Source organism: Embiotoca jacksoni, unplaced genomic scaffold (assembly GCF_022577435.1).
Source record: "Embiotoca jacksoni isolate LCO1_2020_lvr unplaced genomic scaffold, fEmbJac1.0.p SCAF_40, whole genome shotgun sequence".
Classification (NCBI taxonomy): Eukaryota; Metazoa; Chordata; class Actinopteri; family Embiotocidae; genus Embiotoca; species Embiotoca jacksoni.
In genome coordinates this window covers 2,222,501-2,241,985 of record NW_027185393.1, presented here as the reverse complement: position 1 = coordinate 2,241,985, position 19,485 = coordinate 2,222,501, and the positions used below count along the sequence as shown (strand labels likewise).

The 19,485-nt window shown below is 45.8% G+C and overlaps 1 protein-coding gene across 2 annotated transcripts in view; it reads left to right on the top strand.

The window, feature by feature from the left end:
• The window catches only part of fasn (fatty acid synthase), a 103,417-nt gene that overhangs the window by 78,269 nt on the left and 5,663 nt on the right, over positions 1–19,485 (top strand). The window contains exons 15-38 of one of the 2 annotated variants that reach the window (XM_069168512.1): positions 2,249–2,364; positions 2,458–2,633; positions 2,724–2,915; positions 3,455–3,535; positions 4,123–4,305; positions 4,517–4,696; positions 4,777–4,980; positions 6,603–6,919; positions 7,021–7,422; positions 7,615–7,779; positions 7,979–8,094; positions 8,339–8,493; positions 9,490–9,693; positions 10,903–11,053; positions 11,301–11,479; positions 11,630–11,749; positions 11,847–11,969; positions 12,906–13,129; positions 13,226–13,427; positions 16,531–16,682; positions 17,216–17,307; positions 17,409–17,803; positions 18,765–18,956; positions 19,144–19,371. In XM_069168512.1, the coding sequence (XP_069024613.1) occupies positions 2,249–2,364; positions 2,458–2,633; positions 2,724–2,915; positions 3,455–3,535; positions 4,123–4,305; positions 4,517–4,696; positions 4,777–4,980; positions 6,603–6,919; positions 7,021–7,422; positions 7,615–7,779; positions 7,979–8,094; positions 8,339–8,493; positions 9,490–9,693; positions 10,903–11,053; positions 11,301–11,479; positions 11,630–11,749; positions 11,847–11,969; positions 12,906–13,129; positions 13,226–13,427; positions 16,531–16,682; positions 17,216–17,307; positions 17,409–17,803; positions 18,765–18,956; positions 19,144–19,371 (4,549 nt within the window). Of the gene's footprint in view, positions 1–2,248; positions 2,365–2,457; positions 2,634–2,723; positions 2,916–3,454; positions 3,536–4,122; positions 4,306–4,516; positions 4,697–4,776; positions 4,981–6,602; positions 6,920–7,020; positions 7,423–7,614; positions 7,780–7,975; positions 8,095–8,338; positions 8,494–9,489; positions 9,694–10,902; positions 11,054–11,300; positions 11,480–11,629; positions 11,750–11,846; positions 11,970–12,905; positions 13,130–13,225; positions 13,428–16,530; positions 16,683–17,215; positions 17,308–17,408; positions 17,804–18,764; positions 18,957–19,143; positions 19,372–19,485 lie in introns of both variants that reach the window. The other variant, XM_069168511.1, reaches the window with a different exon arrangement.

Genomic DNA, 19,485 nt, shown 5'->3' with positions numbered 1-19,485 from the left:
GATATGAAACTACAGACTGGATATAGAACACAGACTGGATATAAAACTACAGACTGGATATAAAACTACAAACCACAGACTGGATATAAAACTACAGACTAGATATGAAACTACAGACTGGATATAAAACACAGACTGGATATAAACTACAGACTGGATATAAAACTACAGACTGGATATAAAAGTACAGACTGGATATAAAACCACAGACTGGTTATAAAACTACAGACTGGATATGAAACTACAGACTGGATATAAAACTACAGACTGGATATGAAACTACAGACTGGATATAAAACTACAGACTGGATATAAAACTACAAACCACAGACTGGATATGAAACTACAGACTGGATACAAAACTACAGACTGAATACAAAACTACAGACTGGATATAAAACTACAGACTGGATATAAAACTACAGACTGGATATGAAACTACAGACTGGATATAAAACTACAAACCACAGACTGGATATGAAACTGCAGACTGGATATAAAACTACAGACTGGATATAAAACTACAGACTGGATATGAAACTACAGACTGGATATAAAACTACAGACTGGATATGAAACTACAGACTGGATATAAAACTACAGACTGGATATGAAACTACAGACTGGATATAGAACACAGACTGGATATAAAACTACAGACTGGATATAAAACTACAAACCACAGACTGGATATAAAACTACAGACTAGATATGAAACTACAGACTGGATATAAAACACAGACTGGATATAAACTACAGACTGGATATAAAACTACAGACTGGATATAAAAGTACAGACTGGATATAAAACCACAGACTGGTTATAAAACTACAGACTGGATATGAAACTACAGACTGGATATAAAACTACAAACTACAGACTGGATATAAAACTACAAACCACAGACTGGATATAAAACTACAGACTGGGTATAAAACTACAAACTACAGACTGGATATAAAATACAGACTGGATATACAACTACAGACTGGATATAAAACCACAGACTGGATATAAGACTACAGACTGGATACAAAACTACAGACTGGATATAAAACCACAGAGTGGATATAAAACTACAGACTGGATATAAAACCACAGACTGGTTATAAAACTACAGACTGGATATAAAACCACAGACTGGATATAAAACCACAGACTGGATATAAAACTACAGACTGGATATAAAACCACAGAGTGGATATAAATCTACAGACTGGATATAAAACACAGACTGGATATAAAACCACAGACTGGATATAAAACTACAGACTGGATATAAAACTACAGACTGGATATAAAACATACTGGATATAAAATTACAGACTGGATATAAAACTACAGACTGGATATAAAACCACAGACTGGATATAAAACTACAGACTGAATATAAAACTACAGACTGAATATAAAACTACAGACTGGATATATAGAAGTGTTCGTAGCTTCAGGTCTGTAAAATGGTTCTGATCCAGAAGTGTCTTCAGCTGCAATACCAGCGAGTGCCACTAGAGGTCGGCTCCAAAAAGCCTCCGGCTCCATAGACTCCCATTCAACTTCTCTCATCAAATCCAAAGTGAATAAAATGTGTCCATCAGTTATCTCGGTGTTGTTAGCTAAAGTCACTCCTTCTTATTAGTTTTCTGGAGGTCCATCTGAAAATAATCCCTCATTCATTAGAAAAGAAGATTCAAGAAGACCTGTTTTTGGGGGCGTGTCTGTTTGATTGACAGGCCTGTGGTGCAGTCAGGTTACAGCTATCGGTGGGCGGGACGTAGTATCGTCAGGTTTCCAATCAGATTGGACAGATCCACCGCTGGCTCCTCCCCCAGCTCGTCCAAATATGGTCACTTCCTGCTCCAAACCGCTCCGAACTAGCAAAGATGGTGACGGACAGAATCTGAACTGGAGGATTCATAATGTTCACAAACCAACGATGACATCACTGATGGTTGATGACATCACTGATGGTTGATGGTTGATGACATCACTGATGGTTGATGGTTGATGACATCACTGATGGATGATGGTGGAGTAAAACCCAAAATCATCCAACACTCCTCCTGAGATGATTGTTAAACACCAGTGAGCCGACACCTTGACCGAAGTTCATCCTCCTCCTTCTCTAAAGTCCGAAACGTTAACTACAGTTGTTCGAGGTGACACTGGATGGCCAGGCTGAGGAGGTGCCATGGTAGTAAAATGTTTGATGACCTCTGACCTCTCCACATGTTGTTTTCTGACCAGGCCATCCTGAAGCGCAGCCTGAAGCACACATGCTCCATCCTGCCTTTAATGAAGCGAGGCCACGCCAACAACCTGGACTTCTTCCTGTCTAGCATCGGAAAAATCTACATGAGCGGGTCAGTGAACGCCTCGCGCTGTCTTCACTGACTGATGTATCCTCTCTCTGAGCAGCTCCTTGTTACTGACATTGTTCTCCATCATGTGTTCAGCATCAACGTGGACGTTAACAGCCTCTGCCCGGCGCTCAGCTACCCGGTGCCGGTCGGTACTCCTCTGATCTCCCCGCTGGTGCAGTGGGACCACGGGCAGACCTGGGACATCCCCAAGGCAGAGCACTTCTCTTCTGGCTCTGGAGGGTCCAACTCTGCCGCCATCTACAACATCGGTAAGGGACGAACATGTGTGTGAGACAGCAGCTCTGAATGTTTCCTCCGGTGTCGTCCTGAGAACCAGTTTATCTCTGAACCACCGACAGACGTGAACCCCGAGTCTGAGGACCACTATCTGATTGGACACTGCATCGATGGACGTGTCCTCTACCCAGCGACGGGCTACCTGGTGCTGGCCTGGCGTACCCTGGTGAAAAGTCTGGGCGTTGTCATGGAAACCACACCCATAACCTTCGAGGACGTGACCATCCACCGGGCGACCATCCTGCCAAAGACCGGTGAGATAAGCAGCAGGGGTGAAGTGATGACATCACTTCCTGCTCTGTTTACCTGTTTTTGACTCTCTCCCTCTGGCCCCTCTCTGTCTTCTCTCTGTCCTCTCTCTGTCCTCCCTCTTGCCTCCCTCTGTCCTCCCTCTGGCCCCTCTCTGTCCTCTCTCTGTCCTCTCTCTGGCCCCTCTCTGTCCTCTCTCTGACCCCTCTCTGTCCTCCCTCTTGCCTCCCTCTGTCCTCTCTCTGACCCCTCTCTGTCCTCCCTCTTGCCTCCCTCTGTCCCCTCTCTGGCCCCTCTCTGTCCTCTGTCTGTCCTCTCTCTGTCCTCCCTCTTGCCTCCCTCTGTCCTCTCTCTGTCCTCTCTCTGACCCCTCTCTGTCCTCCCTCTTGCCTCCCTCTGTCCTCTCTCTGGCCCCTCTCTGTCCTCTGTCTGTCCTCTCTCTGTCCTCTCTCTGGCCCCTCTCTGTCCTCCCTCTCTGTCCTCTCTCTGTCCCCTCTCTGTCCTCTCTCTGTACTCTCTCTGTCCCCTCTCTGTCCCCTCCCAGGCTCAGTCCAGTTGGAGGTGCGCCTCATGCCCGCCACCAACAAGTTTGAGGTGTCTGAGAACGGAAACCTGGCTGTCAGCGGTGAGGACTTTTAACAGGTTTAATGTTTCACAGTTTGGACAAACATGGCTGCTTCTATCTGTCCGAGTCGAGACAGTCTGTCCACTGAGGGGACGGAGACCAGGGTTTGATATGGAAACATTATTTTATTTATGCCTTACTTAATAGTTATTAACTAACTGTTAATGCTTTTTAAGTTCTTAACTAAGGTTAATTAGTGTCCTGAGAATAATATTATATTTAAAAATGCATATTGTGATCTTGTTTTCCATATTAAGTAAAATATTGGTGAATTAAAGATTTCAGCCCAGTGGAGAGCAGGTGTAACTGCAGGTACAAAAACTGAACAAGATGTGCACAATTCACCAACTAAGACAGAAATTCCATAAACGATCTACTAAATAAATTATTGTATGACAGGAAACAAGACACCCCAAAGTGCATGTATTTTCTGTTTCATCTCATTTTGTCTGAATTTGTTAAGAAACTTTACCACCTGTTGATTAAACGTTATTTGAAGACTCAGACGACTGACCCGACTGAAGGTTTTTTGACGGAGATGCAGGTGTCATCAGTGTCTGACTTCCTGTCCCACCTGTGATTCTCAGGTAAGGTGAGCCTTCTGGAGGACACAGCTCTCAGTTCCTTCCACAGTCACTTAATTCAGCCAGCTGCCGACGACAGTGACCCCAAAATGAAGCTAAACACCCACGACATCTACAAAGAGCTGCGACTGCGCGGCTACGACTACGGGAAGAACTTCCAGGGCGTCTTGGAGTCCAACAACACAGGTCTGTCCTGGTCACGTGTTTGTGGTGTTTAAAATCCCGTTTCTACATTTTTTGGTGACTTTTTTGTTGTTGTAATAACTGGTTTTATTATAACACAAGAGAAAAGATGCAGTTAAAAGACATGACCACTATATTGTCGACCAAACCTTTGTCGTAGTCTTGCGTTCTACGTGGTTTGTGCTGATGCTCTCCTCTGATTGGCTGTCTCCAGGCGACCGAGGAAAGCTGCAGTGGACAGGAAGCTGGGTGACCTTCCTGGACACCATGCTGCAGATGATTGTGGTCGGGCTGCCGGGTCGTAGTTTGCGTCTGCCCACCAGAATCCGCTCGGTGTGCGTGGACCCGGCGCTGCATCTGCAGAGAATCTGTGAACACGCTGATGACAAACAAGGTGTGTGTTGTTCTCCTCTCATCAGAACCGAGCTTCTCTTCTCTAAACCCTGAACTCACGTTCCTCTGTCCCTCCCACAGCCGTGGATGTCCATGTCAGCCGTTGCCTTGACAACATAGTTGCCGGTGGAGTCCAGATCTGTGGTCTGCACGCCACCGTGGCCCCCCGCCGGCAGCAGCAGCAGAGCCCCCCCACCCTGGAGGAGTTCCTGTTCGTTCCCTACGTGGAGACGGAGTGTCTGGCCACCGACGGGAAGCTCACAGAGCAGCTGAGGCTCTGCAAAGGTACGCTGAGACCCTCATATTATATAGTATGATATAGATAATGCACACCTCTGTTAATATGTAGTTTAAATTCTAATCATGAGAACAGATAGATGACCGTCTCTGGTTTTAGACGTTACTCTGAGATGGATTTTACTGAAGCTGATGAAGAGGCTGTAGAGGGAAGGTCCTCCATGTTTAAACTCTTTCTTATTACGATCAGAGGACATGAGGATGTAAGTGGATGGAGGACGGGTCCAAATCCACTGCTGCTATTTTAACTGCAGATAATCAGAGTGCAGAGTAACATGCATGTTCTGTGGTTCTATGGTTCTATGGTTCCGTGGCTCTGTGGTTCTGTGGTTCTATGGTTCTGTGGTTCTGTGGTTCTATGGTTCTGTGGTTCTGTGGTTCTCTGGTTCTGTGGTTCTGTGGTACTTATGCTGCATTCAAATAGAACTCGTGAGTTTGTGGTTACAACACGTGAAGTTGGGAACACTGTTGCTAGGCAACGGCAACGTGGACGGCGTCCAGAAGCCACGAAGGCTAACAGTTTATCAAGCTAACAGGAAATACAAAGACACCGAGGGAAAAGAAGAGGCCGCTGGGAAGATCAAGAAGTTCCTCAGACGTAGAATATTATCTAAGTTATGAAGACAAACTCTACATGACTAAAACTACAATATATCAGCTGAACATCCAACCAAACATGAACTTCCATGACCTCTGACCTTTCTGTAAACATCAACAAACACATCACAACTGGTGAACTGGAGAATTGTAGAACATTAAGGGTCTGATTTATTAAAGATTTGAGTCTGTAAAATCACATGCAAACTTCACAGCACCTGCAAACTAATGTCCAAGCAGATCTACTGACGACGTGCAGTGAGGATTGTGTCTTTTTAAATTTAACACACGTTGTCCATTCTGCATGTTTGCCTGCATCATATGTAATATTGGGTGTTTCTGCTTGAAGGTGTAAAATACTGAGAAACATGGAAATAGAACAATTTATCACCCGCAACGATATTTACTGAACCTGGAAGTAGAAACAGAAGTGATTGTTGTGTATTTTAGTACAACTGAAGGTTTTAATCAGATGAACATCAAGAGACACAGCTGCTCTTATTGTGAAGGAGACACGGCTGCTCTTATTGTGAAGGAGACGCAGGAAACCAGAGAATACGTAGAGAACGAGGTTTTACACCCGTTAAACATTTCTGATGTCAGAGGCAGAAATGATTCAGACATATCGTTTGTCCAGCGTTGACATTTCTGAGTTATTGAATGAACTGAAAGATGATTGACAGCCAACAACAAGGAGGAGCCACAAAATACCAGCAAAGTCAAAACTTCTCCTGACTCAGCATTTTGCTGCCTCTGGGTGGTTCCAGCGTATCTCTGCTTGGATCTCCCTCCAGTCCTGTTGTTCAGGTGAGCTGTTACATCCTGAATGAGTCCTGCAGAATTCACAGGTAGCTTCATCAGGTTCACGAGACCTCCAGGAACTCCATGAAACATCAGCTGCTCATCACAGAAAGATCTGGACCTGCTAATCAGTGTCTGTTAGAGGATCTCATCCACCGTCCTCCTCTTTTATTTGACCACGTTTTTTGTTTTGTCCCTCTTTTTGCCTCCAGGTTTGATCCATAGACTACAGCAGAAGTTGGCCCCTCACGGCGTCCAGCTCTCCGTCCCGGGGCTCCAGGGGGAGTCCGACGGGCCCCTCCCCAGCGATGAGCCCTCTGAGCCGGGCCTGGTGCGGCTGCTGACGCTGCTCTGTGGCCTGGAGCTGAACGGGAACCTACGCTCTGAGCTGGAGCAGGTGGTGGAGACGGAGCGGGCGTGTCTGCTGCAGGACGGTCTGCTGCGAGGTTTGCTGGACCGGCCGGCCCTCCGACACTGCCTGGACATCGTTCTGGAGAACAGCCCGCCCGGGAAGATCAAAGTCCTGGAGGTAAGACTGAAAACAGAGAAATAAACAGGTCTGATTTCATCCTGAATTATGCTTCAGTCTCAGAATATATTCAAACCTTCCTCGGCTGTGCCTCCTCCCAGGCTCTATCAAACGATGGCCAGCTCGCCTCCCGCGTGGTCCCTCTCCTCAACATCCAGCCCATGCTGCATGTGGACTACACGGCCACAGCGCCCAGCCTGGACCTCCTGACTCCCCACCAGACCGGCCTGGAGGAGCTGGCCGTCACTGCAGCCAGGTGGAACCCCGCGGAGGACCCGGCTCCTGGAGGGGCGGCGTCGGGGGCCGACCTGGTGCTGTGTAACCACGCGTGGGGCCCTCTGAGGACGGACCCCGGGCTGCTGCTGACTAATCTGTCCTCTGCAACCAAACAGCAGGGGTTCGTCCTCCTCCACGTCCTGCTGAAGGGAGAGACCCTCGGGGAGACGGTGGACTTCCTCTGCAGCTCGTCTCAGAGCGGCGGCCAGTCAGGACTTCTCTCACAGGTCAGTGGAAACTGTTCGAATCACCTGCATCTTACAGACATGACACTGATCAGGGCTCAGATAGAAATCACATCATCTATTCTATTTGATTAAAGAAGTTCAAAGACATCATGATTATGATTTTATTTTCAGTTATCTGATCAGTAACATGCTCCTGCAGATGTTCCTGATATTATTTTGCTTTCCTTCCAGTCTGAGTGGGAGAATCTGTTCTCTGAAACTTCCCTCAGCCTGGTAGCTGTCAGGAAGTCTTTCTATGGCTCCGCCCTCTTTCTGTGTCGCCGTCGGTCTCCGAGCAAACTGCCCGTTTTCCTGCCTGTGGACACCAGCGACTACAAGTGGGTGGAGAGTCTGAAGGTGGGTCCATGTCCTCAAGATGTGTTTATATCATAACTGATGTATAAAACCTGTAGAGTAATCCGACCAGTAACCCAAAGAAGAGTTTCTGACTACTTTCTGAATCCAGTGTCTGTTAGGATTTCATCATCTACAGATGTGACATGAGTCATAGCAGGAGTTTACAATAAGAAATGTTGTGTGTGGATTTTTGCAGCAGACGCTGATGTCGGAGTCCTCGGACCAGCCGGTATGGTTGACGGCCTCTCAGGCTCACTGTGGCGTCGTGGGAATGGTCAACTGTCTGCGGCAGGAGCCGGGCGGCAACCGAGTGCGGTAAGACCTGCTCGACCTTTTAACAGCATATATACATATATATATATATATATATATATATATATATATATATATATAAAACGTGTCACAGTTCCACCCTCTAAATGGGTTTTCAGAGATAAATGCTGGATGTATCTTTGGTTAAAGTTTAGTTCACACTCTCAGGTTTGTTCTGTCTGTCCTGGTGTGTGTGATGAGATGTGTGTACTCTAACATCTGTCCTGTCTCTGGTGTCTCTGTCCAGCTGTGTGTTTGTGTCCAACCTGGACGAATCCTCCGCAGCACCAAGCCTGCAGCCGGGCCACGAGTCTGTTGAGTCGGTGCAGGAGAAGGACCTGGTGATGAACGTGTTCAGAGACGGACACTGGGGCGCCTTCAGACACCAGCTCATCACCCACGGTATGAAATACTGTTCTTATGCTGATGGGTCCGAGTTCTGGTGACTGGACTTGGTTTAAGTCCACCCAACGGGATCGATTACACGTCATACAAACTTGTTCCGGGATTTAATGATGAAGTGATGACATTTTATACCCAAAAGGTCAAAGGTCATCTTCACTGTGACATCATCATGTTTCTACCCATCATATAGGTCCATCACTGAGTCACAGCAGGACAGACTGTGACCATGATACCACATGTGGTCAGACTCTATAAGTGTTTAGACATTTTACTTCTACAGCAACATTCAGATTTGAAGAATTGTCTGTTGTCATGGCAACAACTTGCCAAAATCAGATTTAATGTAAAAGTTCTTTCAAAGTCTTCACTACAGGTATGATATGAGTCTGGACAGGCGTGGAGGGAGACTGACAGCTGACACATTTTTCAGTGTGAAGATTCAGATGCAGTTATGTCAACCATCAGTTTTATCCAAATGTGTGTAGAGGACAGGATGATGCAGCAGGATCTGTTGGTGAGATGCTGAGATGCAGTTGAACCTCTTGTATTTAAGGCTGTTTTCCAGCACCGGACCATTTTACTGTTTGTCCTGGGAAACTCCTGTAATTTACATGGCCCTTAAACTTTATATAGATAATCCTCAGGTACAAATCCATAAATTTTTTTAATGTTTGTCTGATGTTTGTCTATGAAAGACAGTCCAGACACACAATTTCAACCTGAAAGTCACACAACACACAACCTGTATCTACGCTGCGAAGGCAGAACACTGTGGTTTGTTCCTCAGACGGAGGACGATCTCAGGATCACTTTACAGAAAATAACTGTTGATGCAGAATGTTTGGGACTCACTCTCCCTCTGTTTTGTTTGGGACTCACTCTCCCTCTGTTTTGTTTGGGACTCACTCTCCCTCTGTTTTGTTTGGGACTCACTCTCCCTCTGTTTTGTTTGGGACTCACTCCCCCTCTGTTTTTTGTGTTTGTGGTGATCAGATCTGAATGAGGAGCTCACTGAGGCTGCCTACGTCAACGTGCTGACCCGAGGTGACCTGTCGTCTCTGCGCTGGATCGCGTCCCCCCTCCGACACTTCGTGTCCAGAGACGCCAACGTGCAGCTGTGCAGCGTTTACTACAGCTCGCTGAACTTCAGAGACATCATGCTCGCTACGGGGAAACTCCCTCCAGACGCCATCCCAGGTAGAGAGAGGAGAGGACACACCACCTCACACACAACCTCACACACAACCTCACACCACCTCACACACAACCTCACACAACCTCACACACAACCTCACACACAACCTCACACACAACCTCACACCACCTCACACAACCTCACCACCTCACCACCTCACACCACCTCACACACAACCTCACACAACCTCTCACACAACCTCACATACAACCTCACACAACCTCACATACAACCTCACACAACCTCACATACAACCTCACACAACCTCACCACCTCACACCACCTCTCACACAACCTCACACACTACCTCACAACCTCACACACAACCTCACACACAACCCCACACACCACCTCACACCACCTCACGCACAACCTCACACCACCTCACACAAACTCACGCACAACCTCACACAACCTCACACACAACCTCACACAACCTCACACACCACCTCACACACCTCACACAACCTCACACAACCTCACCACCTCACACACAACCTCACACACAACCTCACACAACCTCACACACAACCTCACACACAACCTCACACAACCTCACACACCACCTCACACACCTCACACAACCTCACACAACCTCACCACCTCACACACAACCTCACACAACCTCACACACAACCTCACACAACCTCACACAACCTCACCACCTCACACACAACCTCACACACAACCTCACACAACCTCACACACAACCTCACACAACCTCACACACAACCTCACACAACCTCACACACCACCTCACACACCTCACACAACCTCACACACAACCTCACACAACCTCACACACAACCTCACACACAACCTCACACAACCTCACACACAACCTCACACAACCTCACACACCTCACACACAACCTCACACACAACCTCACACACAACCTCACACAACCTCACCACCTCACACCACCTCTCACACAACCCCACACACCACCTCACGCACAACCTCACACAACCTCACACACAACCTCACACACAACCTCACACACAACCCCACACACCACCTCACACACAACCTCACACACAACCTCACACAACCTCACACAACCTCACACAACCTCACACACAACCTCACACACAACCTCACACACAACCACACACAACGTCACACAACCTCACACTACCTCACAACCTCACACCACAGAGTGTGTGTCACAGTTAACTTTAACTCCTCCTGTTCCTCCTGCTGTGTGTAGGGGACCAGGCTCTGCAGCAGTGCATGCTGGGTATGGAGTTTTCTGGCCGTGACCCCAGCGGGCGGCGTGTGATGGGCCTGCTGCCGGCTAAAGGCCTCGCGACCACTGTGGATGCTGACAGACGGTTTCTCTGGGACGTTCCCATTGGCTGGTTAGTGTCACGCTCACAGATAGATGTGTGTGTGGGGGGGGAGAGGGGTAGCACTGAGTCTGAATCTGAATGGAGAGCAATCATACTGACCAAAGAGAAGATAGATGATGTTCTTTCTTTCTTTCTTTCTTTCTTTCTTTCTTTCTTTCTTTCTTTCTTTCTTTCTTTCTTTCTTTCTTTCTTTCTTTCCTCTCCTCTCCTCTCCTCTCCTCTCCTCTCCTCCCTCCTTTCTATATATTCATTTCAGGACCCTGGAGCAGGCGGCGTCGGTCCCGGTGGTCTATGCCACGGCCTACTACTCTCTGGTGGTGCGCGGCCGACTCCGCCCCGGAGAGACTGTCCTCGTCCACTCAGGGTCTGGCGGGGTCGGACAGGCCGCCATCGCCATCGCACTCAGCAGGAAGTGCCGAGTGTTCACGACAGTCGGTTCGTACTTAACATTTTTCTCTTACTTATAGATTTATGAAGTCCTCATCATGATGTAGCATTAAATAAGTATTATAAGTTACTGACGGTATCTCTAAAGGCTGTAAAAGTCTCTGTGACCGTCAGTTTACTGTGTGTGGGTGTCTCCAGGTTCAGCAGAGAAGCGGGCCTACCTGCAGGAGAGGTTCCCTCAGCTATCTGCAGAGTCCTTTTCAAACTCCAGAGACACTTCGTTTGAGCAGCATGTTCTGCTCCACACAGAGGGCAAAGGTCAGATGCTTCCTCTTCCAGCAGTGTCCATCACATCCTTTATATTCTCTACAATAAGAGACATATTTCAAACATACAGTACGTGTATTTGTTCCAGGGGTGGACGTGGTGCTGAACTCTCTGGCTGAGGAGAAGCTGCAGGCGAGTATTCGCTGCCTCGCCCGACACGGACGGTTCCTGGAGATCGGAAAATACGACCTGTCCAACAATTCCCCTCTGGGTCAGTAGGAGGCGCCACACTCACTCTCTCTGTCACAGTACAAGTGTCAGTTACTCTTTCAGTTTCAGAAAGATCCTTACAAATACAGAGAAGTAATTACATCATCTTCTAAATATCAGAAGTTGTCCGAATGTTTTGTTCACTGTTATCTCCTGATGATACATCAGAGCCTTCAAATGTTTCAGCAGGAGTTATTACCGCTAATTTAATTTCTGATCAAGCCACATGAGCTCTAACTTTGTGATATTTTACATAAAATAATTTTGTAAATAACTAATTTGTCTGAATTCACTTCACACTGATTTGAGTTGATAAATTAAATGTAGTCACGGAAGAGGAGGATCGCCCCCAGTGGGGAGTAGAGGAAGTGTGGAATGAGACAAGGCTGAGGGACACCAGTGTCCTCTGGTGTTAGTAAATGGATGTTTATAGTTGGGTATAGTTTGAGTAGATGGAGCTGCAGCAGGTATGAAACACTGACATTAATGTCAGACAAATCCTCCATAAGTCACATCAAAACATACGATACACATATTTTTTAGATTTAATGTAACTTAATTACCATGTATATATTCATCTCTTATGTTGATGATTTTTTTTTATAAATTACACTGATTTTTACAGATGCTGAAGGTCACTGAAGAAGCCTCTGCATTAACATCTTTATTAATTACTATTGTTTGTATTTTTTGATAAAAAAAAATATGAAACACGTCATCATAGTTATTGTTGAGCTTTTCTTTCATTGTAAATAAATTTAAACAGATGTTTTATCATTGTGTTGGTGAGCATCATCTGTTACTTTCTTCTGTGTTCAGTAATACAGCTAAAATAAAGAGCCGTTTTCCAGCTGACTCAGCAGATGACTGTCGCCCCCTGCAGGCTGCAGCCGTCGTCGCTTCTGAATTGCTGAACGTGTTCTGGTTCTGTCTGCAGGCATGGCTGTGTTCCTGAAGAACGTGGCGTTCCACGGCATCCTGCTGGATGCTCTCTTTGAAGAGGGAAACCGGGAGTGGGAGGAAGTGTCCCAGCTGCTGAAGGAGGGTATCATGGGAGGTGTAGTTCAGCCTCTGAGGACCACAGTGTTCGAGAGCGAGCAGGTGGAGCAAGCCTTCCGATACATGGCTCAGGGCAAGCACATAGGCAAGGTGCTGGTGCAGGTGAGCGTGACCTCTGACCTTCAGCCTGTGGTGTCAGTCTGAGGGATGATTGGAGGAGAGAAAGTCCACCCTCTCATAACTGTCCTCTGTCCTCAGGTCCGCTGTGAGGAAATAGGAGCAGCCGTCCATCCCGCCTCTTCTCTGTCCCTCCCAGCCGTCAGTCGAACCTTCTGCCTCTCGTCCCGCTCCTACATCATCACTGGGGGTCTGGGGGGGTTCGGGCTGGAGCTTGCTCAGTGGCTGGTGGAGAGAGGAGCCCAAAAACTGGTGCTGACGTCCAGATCGGGCATCAGGAACGGTGAGCCACGACGACGCGGCGCTGCTCACTTATCAACAACCATGATGGGAAAATTAACTGTTGACGTCATGTGATGAAACTCTGGAGGTCAAATTCATACAAGTCTTCATATTTTATCTGTCAGAGTTGTGTGAGTGTGAAGATACATTTTTGACAGTCCTCTTTTTTTGAGATTTTGAGGTAAAATTAATAGAAGAGAAGCTTCAGCAGCGTAACGGAGCTGCAGAGGAATGTCGAAATATCAACAAAATATTTCGACATATTTTGTAAAAAACAGAAAATGAGCACACAGTGTTAAACAGGGCGATCAGTCGATATGAATTTTGCATTTCTTACCAGAGTTACTGATGAAAAGGAGGTGAAAATGAGCCATACTCTGCTCCTGCTGTTGCTGGAGACCAGTACCCGGCATCGAACCCTCAACTCACTAGAGTGTCTGCAGAGAATAACGAACTAACATGCGACTCACACTCGTCTCTGTGGAAGTTTTAATGTCCAGGATGTCGGACAGCTGCATGATTACAGAGTTGAGGTTGTTTGTGCATTGATGGGATTCAACGTATCCATTTCAACCTGGAACGTTTGGGCTGATTTGAGTGCGTCCATGTTTGTTTCGTTTTCCAGTAGTCAGGACAGATGACAGATTATGTCAGCTGTAGGTGGTTGGATCTGGTTCTGGCAACACGCGGCACATATTCACACTTTTGTAATATATATATATGTGTGTATATATACATGTATATACAGTGCATTCGGAAAGTATTACATAAGTATTCACAGCCTTTGCCATTACACTCAAAATTGAGCTCAGGTGCATCCTGTTTCCACTGATCATCATGAGATGTTTCTACAACTTGATTGGAGTCCACCTGGTAAATTCAGTTGATTGGACATGATTTGGAAAGACACACACCGTCTCTATAAGGTCCCACAGTTGACATGTCAGAGCACAAACCAAGACATGAAGTCCAAAGAATTGTCTGTAGACCTCCGAGACAGGATTGTATGGAGGTACAGATCTGGGGAAGGGTACAGAAAAAAGTCTACAGCATTGAAGGTCCCAATGAGCACAGTGGCCTCCATCATCTGTAAATGGAAGAAGTTTGAACCACCAGGACTCTTCCTAGAGTCGACCGCCCGGCCAAACTGAGCGATCGGGGGAGAAGGGCCTTAGTCAGGGAGGTGACCAAGAACCCGATGGTCACTCTGACAGAGCTCCAACGTTGCTCTGTGAAGAGAGGAGAACCTTCCAGAAGGACAACCATCTCTGCAGCACTCCACCAAGCAGGCCTGTATGGTAGAGTGGCCAGACGGAAGCCACTCCTCAGTAAAAGGCACATGACAGCCCACCTGGAGTTTACCAAAAGGAACCTGAAGGACTGTCAGACCATGAGAAACTAAATTCTCTGGTCTGATGAAACAAAGATTGAACTCTTTGGCCTGAATGCCAAGCGTCATGTTTGGAGGAAACCAGGCAGCGCTCATCACCTGGCCAACACCATCTCTACAGTGAAGCATGGTGGTGGCAGCATCATGCTGTGGGGATGTTTTTCAGCAGCAGGAACTGGGAGACTAGTCAGGATGGAGGGAAAGATGAATGCAGCAATGTACAGAGACATCCTTGATGAAAACCTTCTCCAGAGCGCTCTGGACCTCAGACTGGGGCGAAGGTTCATCTTCCAACAGGACAACGACCCGAAGCACACAGCCAAGATAACAAAGGAGTGTCTTCGGGACAACTCTGTGAATGTCTTTGAGAGGCCCAGGCAGAGCCCAGACTTGAACCCGATTGAACATCTCTGGAGAGATCTGAAGATGTCTGAGCACCGACGCTCCTCATCCAACCTGATGGAGCTTGAGAGGTCCTGCAAAGAAGAACGGGAGAAACTGCCCAAGAATAGGAGCCAAGCTTGTAGCATCATACTCAAAAAGACTTGAGGCTGTAATTTCTGCCAAAGGTGCTTCAACAAAGTATTGAGCAAAGGCTGTGAATACTTATGTACGTGTTATATTTTTGTTCTTTATTTTTAATAGATTTGCAAAAATTTCTAAAAAATGTATTTCACTTTGTCATTATGGGGTATTGTGTGTAGAATTTTGAGGAAAAAAATGAATTTAATCCATTTTGGAATAAGGCTGTAACATAACAAAATGTGTAAAAAGTGAAGCGCTGTGAATACTTTCCGGATGCACTGTATATATGTGTATATATATGTATATGTGTATATATATGTATATGTATGTATATATATGTATATGTATATATGTATATGTATATGTGTATATATATATATATATATATATATATGTATATGTATATATACTAACATCAGAACATCACAATCACAAAGTCATCATGACAAACTTTGAGGGATCATTAAAACTTTCCAAAAAAGTTTCTGCAGAGATGTTAGAGAAGACCTTCAAAATAAAATCAAGTGGTGCTCCTGATTATTTTTTTAATTAGTCAGTTTTGAATACAGCATCGTTGAACAGTCTGACGCAACTCTACGTGTCATCACAGACGTTTTAAAAATGTCACGTTAAGGCCTTTATGTTTTTTTGTTTCCATGTGGCAATTGATGTCATTCAATGACTTTTACTCTGTAACCTCAACTTCTCTTTGACTCTGCCTTTTTTTCCACCATCAAACTCTTTTCACCTGCAGTCATAACAGATACCAACGTTAATATATTAAAGTTCCTCTCGTCTTACTGATTATAAACCTTCTAAAAATTCATCTGTGCTTGTTAAATTTAAAAAAAAAAAATTGAAGTTTTTGCAAGACAAAGTTTCACAACAAGCTGTCAGCTGTATGATACGGGAAGCCCCACCCCCAGGTTGACAGAATTGGTTGTTTAGGTCTGTGATGTATGAAACCCGGTATGTCTTAAAGTTTCTGAGACTCTCAGACTGTCGGGTCATAAAACAGAAACATTGAAATTCAAATAAACATTCTGATTATTTGAATCCTGACAAATCTTTAGCATAACAACAACACATCAATGTAAACAAAACCTTTAAAATTATACATATTACAAATCTGAACTTTTGAATCACGACTCATAAACTCTGGTTTGTTTTATTTCGTGACTGTTTCCAGGTTACCAGGCAAAGCGTGTGCGCGAGTGGCAGAATCAGGAAGTGGAGGTGTTGGTGTCGACCAGTGATGTCAGCACGCTGGAGGGAGCGCAGCACCTGGTGGCTGAGGCCGGTGCGCTGGGCCCAGTGGGCGGAGTCTTCCACCTCGCTATGGTAACAAACCTGCTGTTTCCTGAGTCAGATGTTTTTTATTTTTAGCCAATGATGTTCCTGGTCCTCAGAGGATGAAGCATCTCTACTCGCTTATTTTATATTATATATAAATATTATTTTATATATATATAAAATAAGTATTTTTCCAATACTTTGGTTTATGAATATTCCTGAATAATTACTAACATCTCCATCAGCCTCAACTGTAATTAGTATTGGCTTTCTGCTAATTAGCAGGTGTTAGCTTGCTGGTTAACATTTAAACCGTTTGTTAGCATCATTGTTAGCATGCTAACATTAGTATTTAAGTACAAAGCTGCTTGCCTGGTTGCAGATTGTACTTCCTGTTTACTGGTTGAATATCTGTAAATGTGGTTACTTTCATATTTATTTTATAATTCTTTCAGCCTGAAGTTTGTTCTTCTTCATGATTTAAACTTCACGTTTCCAGAAGTATTTACGATGTTTCTGCACTGAAGGTTTTTCTGTGTCATGATAACACTTCATCAGTATGTTGGTGATGTCATCATCAGGTGTTGAAGGATGGCATGTTGGAGAACTTAACGCCGCAGCTCTTCCTGGATGTGAACAAACCTAAATATGAGGGCACCATAAACCTAGACAGGTAGGCCACGCCCCCTGACTCCGCCTCCTCTTTAAACTGTTACCTGCTCTGACCTCTGACTTGTCTGGATTTTTACGCACTGTTTTTTATTTCCTCTCCAGAGTAACTAGAAAGTTGTGTCCGGACCTCAGTTACTTCGTGGCCTTCTCCTCCGTCAGCTGCGGCCGCGGCAATGCCGGCCAGAGTAACTACGGTTACGCCAACTCAGCAATGGAGCGCGTATGTGAGAAGCGCCGCCACGACGGTCTGCCCGGCCTGGCCGTCCAATGGGGGGCCATCGGCGATGTGGGCGTGGTGCTGGAGACGATGGGCGGGAACGACGCGGTGATCGGCGGCACCCTGCCGCAGCGCATCACTTCCTGTCTGGAGGTGCTCGACCGCTTCCTGTGCAGACAGACGGCGGTGATGTCCAGCTTTGTGCTGGCAGAGAGGACGGTGGTGAAGAGTGAGAAGGGAGGACAGAGAGACCTGGTGGAGGCTGTAGCCCACATACTAGGTAGGATGATGAAGATGATGATGAGGATGATGATGGTGATGAGATGAAGGTGGAACTGTTCAGGACATCACAGCTGATCAACAGTGTTGTCTGTCTGTCCATCATCTCCTGCAGAGCTGTCCAATAACAAGCTGCTCTTATAGGAAGATAAAACTCACTGAATGATGTTAATATTTACTGCTGCATGGAATCACCTCTTCTTTCACTTTAATTAATCATTATGATCAGTTCCAGTCAATAGCCACTACTAATATTTATTCATAAACACCTGTCAATCTTTTTATGTCTCTAAATCTTGCAGAGACATTTTTCTTGTCAGTGTAGTGAGTTTGTGAGTTCGTCTGTTTGTAGTACAGCACCATATTTTTCACCAAATATCTGGATATCAATATTGTAGAGATGAAAACTGGTGCTTTCACAAAATATTTAAAGTGACATCAATGAAGATTTTTGATAAATAATTGTGGATGTAATGACTGAAATATATAATAAAACGGGTTTGATAATTACATCAATGACATCACTTTGCTGTAGTGCAGCCTTTAAAATCTACAGATCATATCACAAGACCATATCTATTCTCATATGGTGATATCATATAATATGGTTATATTAACCAGCCAGAGTGAATGTAACTAACACACACACACACACACACACACACACACACACACACACACACACACACACACACACACACACACAACACACACACACACACACACAAACACACACACACACACACACACACACAAACACACACACACACACACACACACACACACAAGGTTTGTCCCGCATCCCTGTATTATCCTGTTGCCTAGGTTACCCAGGGCCACAGATCATCTATGATTCAGTGTCTGAGGAACAGAGTCGATTTCAGGCAGAGTTTTATGGACAGAGTGGATTCTTCTTGATGAGTCTCCGTCCTCTTCATCCTCTTCATCCTCTTCATCCTCAGGTGTGCGGGATGTGAGCAGTCTGAACGCTGACGCCTCATTGGCTGACCTGGGACTGGACTCTCTGATGGGTGTGGAGGTCCGCCAGACTCTGGAGCGAGACTATGACATCGTCATGGTGATGAGGGAGATCCGTCAGCTGACCATCAACAAGCTGCGAGAGCTGGCTAATAGCAAGCCAGAAGGATCAGACGGTATGACAGAGCAATAATAATAAACATAAACAGACACACGACAGTAAATAAATAAAGAATAACAATAATAAAGTATAATTATCTATCTACAGAGTCCTGAGTCCATTTAGAGAGAAAAAACACTTCAGTCTTCTGTTGCTGCACATAAGCCCAGAATAAAGAGTAGACGGTGTTCCTGTCCCTCCAGACTCCCCCCAGGCGGCAGCGAGGAAGGAAGGCCTCCGCTCTGTGCTGCAGTCCGATCTGACCCAGCTGCTGGTCAACCCCAGCGCTCCCACGCTGACGCTGCTCAACCAGGTCCAGAGCCAGGAGAGGCCGCTGTTCCTGGTCCACCCCATCGAGGGCTCCATCGCTGCCTTCAAGACTCTGGCCTCCAAGCTGAGCGTGCCTTGTTACGGGCTGCAGTGCACCAAAGGTAGTCACACTCACACATGTTCAGAGTCACCAGAGAGCACTCCAACACACCTCACTATTTACTACATTAACCAGTCCCAGGAGTCGCAATGATTAACGCAAAGCTTACAATTTT